Source organism: Trifolium pratense, linkage group LG3 (genome assembly GCF_020283565.1).
Source record: "Trifolium pratense cultivar HEN17-A07 linkage group LG3, ARS_RC_1.1, whole genome shotgun sequence".
Lineage (NCBI taxonomy): Eukaryota > Viridiplantae > Streptophyta > Magnoliopsida > Fabales > Fabaceae > Trifolium > Trifolium pratense.
The window spans coordinates 15,894,214-15,898,505 of NC_060061.1; the positions used below are offsets into that span (position 1 = coordinate 15,894,214).

The 4,292-nt window shown below is 40.2% G+C and overlaps 1 protein-coding gene across 1 annotated transcript; it reads right to left on the reverse strand.

The window, feature by feature from the left end:
• Nucleotides 1-2,084: 2,084 nt before the first annotated feature.
• LOC123914652 (microtubule-associated protein 1B-like) lies at nucleotides 2,085-4,292 on the reverse strand. Its single transcript, XM_045965846.1, has one exon. It carries the CDS (start codon nucleotides 4,290-4,292, stop codon nucleotides 2,085-2,087), a length of 2,208 nt encoding a protein of 735 aa, XP_045821802.1.

Sequence of the window (4,292 nt, forward strand, 5' to 3'; positions counted from 1 at the left end):
CAGATTTCATCAAGCAATGGAAAGTTCTAACTCTCAAAGGTGGATCGATGCCATGAATAAAGTGATAAAGTCCATAAATGACAATGACATTTGGGATCTTTTCTCATTGCCATAAGGTCCGAAACTCATTGGTCTTAAATGGATATTTAAGACCAAGAGGGATTCGAAAGACGATGTGGAGAGGTAAAAAGCTCGTCTTGTCACAATGGGATTTACACATAAAGAAGACATTGATTATAAGGAGACTTTCTTTTCGGTTTCTTCGAAAGACTTGAAATTCTGGCACACTAGCTACACGATGTTGAATACGATGCTCCAACACTGATGTTAGACCCGATGGTCCAAGCACTGAGTTCAACACCAGACAAGACAAACAATAAGGAAATATAACATGCACGAAATAAAATAACACAGTTATTTGTTAACCCAGTTCAGCATAAGCCTACTCTGGGGGATACCAATCCAGGAGTGAATCCACTATGATAGTTTCAGTTCAAAGCCCTCAATAAACACCTTGTTTATGACTCGTCACCTAGACACTACCCGTGCTATACTCTACCTAAGAGACACTTAGGTATGAGAACCTCCGCTCAACTCCTCTTAACCACAACCACTATGATCGTAAACGTTACAGTTTGTAGATGAAGACACACTTCTTAAAACACTACCAATTCCGTACTTCAAAGCTTGGGAATGGTTAACACACACTATCTCCTTGCTTAGAAGCTCCAGAGATATTACAACACAATAACACACAGTCCTTAATCTTGCATCAATGCAATACAAGAAAAGGCTCACAAACAAAAGTACTAAAACCTAAACACACGCTTTGTAAAACTCAATGACGGCTTCCGTTCTTTGCACAAGGGTTTTGGCTTCCTTTATATAACCTGAGCTAGCATGGGCTAGGTCTTGAGTTAGGCTTCAGAAACGCAGCAAGTCCGAAACTTCCTTCAAGGTATATTCCTCAATCAAATGTTTTGTTTCCTAAAATAGTTGATTCATTATGAAACAAAACTAAGTCATGGCCGCCTTCTAGAGTATTAGGAAAGGCGCTACTTGGCGCACAAGTAAAAAATACGTGGATTTCATAAATATAAAAATGCGCGAGATTAAGTACACATCAGCCTGACCCACTGGATGTGGTATCCAATGTTGGAGCATCCATCTAACATCCTGCTTGAACTTGATGGTGAAACATTTTGTTCCACATCTGGCTTGTATATTTGTTTTAGCAAAATGAGGCCAACACAATTACAACATAAAAACTCCAACAATCTCCCCCTTTGGCAATTTTTGGCTAAAACAACTTACAATTATTTCAACCAATCTAGAGAGATACATCACCTACCTTTCTTCAACTCAACATATGCACACAGTCATGAAGTGAGGTAGAACATCTTCAAATGCAATTTTTTAATCGCTCGTCAGAAGAAAAATTAGCAAATAAGAATATGAGTATCACAATAGAATAACAAACAGAGGCATGCAACAGCGGAATAGTGAACACAACTAGCCTCACAGGAGTACGCCAATGGAGAGAACACATTCTCATAAAAGGAATCACTGGGGAAAAATAAATTCCCTCAAAGCTGAGAAAAATAAATTCTCGGGTAGCATGATGCTTCAACATTCATTAGCACATTGCATCACATGAGTAAACACTACTACTCCCCCTCAATATCAGAGATGAGTAAAAATTAATCAACCAATTTTACTCCCCCTAGATACATTCATATTATAACAGACATATCAGATAATCCCATGCATATCAGAACTTACTCCCCCTTAACACCTGCATGACAAATACAAGCCCATATGTATCCAGATGCTTCAACATCAGATGTCACATCAACTACTACTGCACATATCAAATCAGATAGATACTAACTACTCCCCCTTTTTAGCCACAAATTAGACAAAATAGAGTCTTCATAGAATGTCAGAGAATAACCAGAAATAGTGCATAGAGTACCAGAACATAAAGTGCAGAGAGTACCAGAAAATATTACAGACCATGCACACTAGGTGCTAAATTCAGGGCATAGCCCACAAAATAGAGTAAATCCAAAAGCAAAAGAAAATTACACAGAGGCACTTCCTGAGGAGTCACCAGCTTCTTCTTCAGCCTCTAAACCTGCTTCCTCATCACTTGCATCATCCACCATGGTTGCATTAACACCTGCACTAGCTGCTTGAGCTGTAGCCTCTTCAAGTCTCAGAGCATGAATCATTCGTTCATATTGCAGCTTCTTTTCATCCAGCTCCTTGCAATTTGCTTCCAGCAAAGCTATCATCTCCTTCCTTGTCATAGGTGCATCAGCAGCAGCATTTGATGATCCAACAATGTCTGGAGCATGCTGTTGGCTGTACAGTTTCTGATGAATAGTGAGCGGAGATGCTCTACTTTTAGCAGATTCACCATCATGCCTTATACTTGGATGTTGAGAGAAGATGATATCACACAGTAAAGTAGGAAAAGCAATGGGTTGCTTTGTGACAGTAGTTTTTGCATGTTGAACAATTTGGTTAAAGATGTAGTGGCCAGCATTAAACTTTTTACCTGTACCAATCATGTAAATCAGCTTACCCAGACCTGTGGCAATGTCAGATGAATGCCTAGTAGGTACCCAATTTGCAGCAGCAATGCGGTTTAGAATGGCATACTTCTGAGTTAACTTCACAGCAGGAACTTTTTGTTTCTTGGGCCAAGTCTGCACTTGGTTGGCTGTGATGGTCTTGCACACAACATTATCAGACACCTCAATGTCAGGATGGGGTTCATCAGGATTCTCTAGAGCTTTGTTAATAATACTTGGAGAGAATTCCACACATTTTCCTCGAACAAACACTTTCTGAAATTCTTTGTCTAGAGGATTGTCACAGCCTTCTGGAATGTTGACAATGAACTCTCTGACTAGCTTATCATAGCAGGAACCTAAACCCCACACAGTCTTGATCAAATCAGCATTCTTGATCAGACTCACAATGTCTTCACGTTCCAAGATGTCTTTCCCTAATTCCCTCTCCAAAGCAAATCTTCTCTTACAGATGATCCCCCATCTTTGAGCATATGAAGCCAAATGATAGGACACATTGTCACAGGGAAACTCTTCCATATCAGCAGCAATTTTCTTGGCAGACATAATCTTCTTAGCAGGTGGCTTGATGCTTGAAGCATCCTTCTCAGCATCAAAGTCAGAGTCACTAGACGGTGCACTCTTTCTTTTCAGCACATTCTTCTTCTTTTCAGAGGGAGGAACAACTTTGCTCCAGCTTCTCTTAGCACCATACTTGACAGGTTTTACAGCAGACTCCTTGTCTTTCTTTGTTACAGAAGGAGTGACCTTAACAGAAGGTGTAGATTTTTGTGTTCTGCTCCTAAGTCTACGCCCAATACCTTTCTGCACTTGCTTAGACTGAGGATCTTCATCTGTTTCAAGAGCATCCACATCAATCATGGTTTGCTCTTCAGCAACTGTTTTCTCAGACTCATCATCACCATCAGAGACATCGTTCTCTTTATTAGGCTCAGAATCAGCCACAAGATCAAGAGTACCCTCTTTCTCAGTAGAAGCCTTAGACTCAGAACTGCTACCAAAAGACTCTGTGAGAGCAGCCTCATTTGGATTTGGCAGATCCTTGAATGCTTCAACATCCGGTGCAGCATCAACAGTTTCTTTGAATGCTTCAACATCTTGTGCAGCATCAACATCCTGCGAAGCAATAACTTGCTCCTTTACAGATTCATTAACAGTTTCAGGAGTGGCCTTATCAGATGTAGCCACAGGCACAGACAGAGATAATTGACCAGTGGTAATCTCAGTATTAGCCCTAACCTCACCTAGGGTTTCACCAGATTTAGGGTTATCAGAAATAGGGGTTTCATCAACAGCTTTTTCAACTTGAGACTTTCCAATCTCACTAGAAACGTTACCAGACGATTCAACATGCGATTCCACATTACCCGTTCCAAAAGGATTTTCACTCACATACAAATCAAACATAGTCAATCCCTTTTTAACTGAGGATTCGCCCTTTTTCTTCTTAGGTTTACCAGAAACAGACTTTTTCGAGAGAGAAGGAGAAGATTCACTTACTTTTGTCGGTTTCTCCTTCTTTTTGCTAGCCTTTGATTTGGTTGATTTCTGCTTTGAATCAGTTGGAGGAACAATAGAGATGGGCTTTGCATCTACGATGACAGTTGAAGTTTCTTTCTTCGATTTGGATCGAGTTTTCACGACTTCAGTAGACTCGTTGTTGATTTGAGAAGCATCAGAAGTTTGAGACAT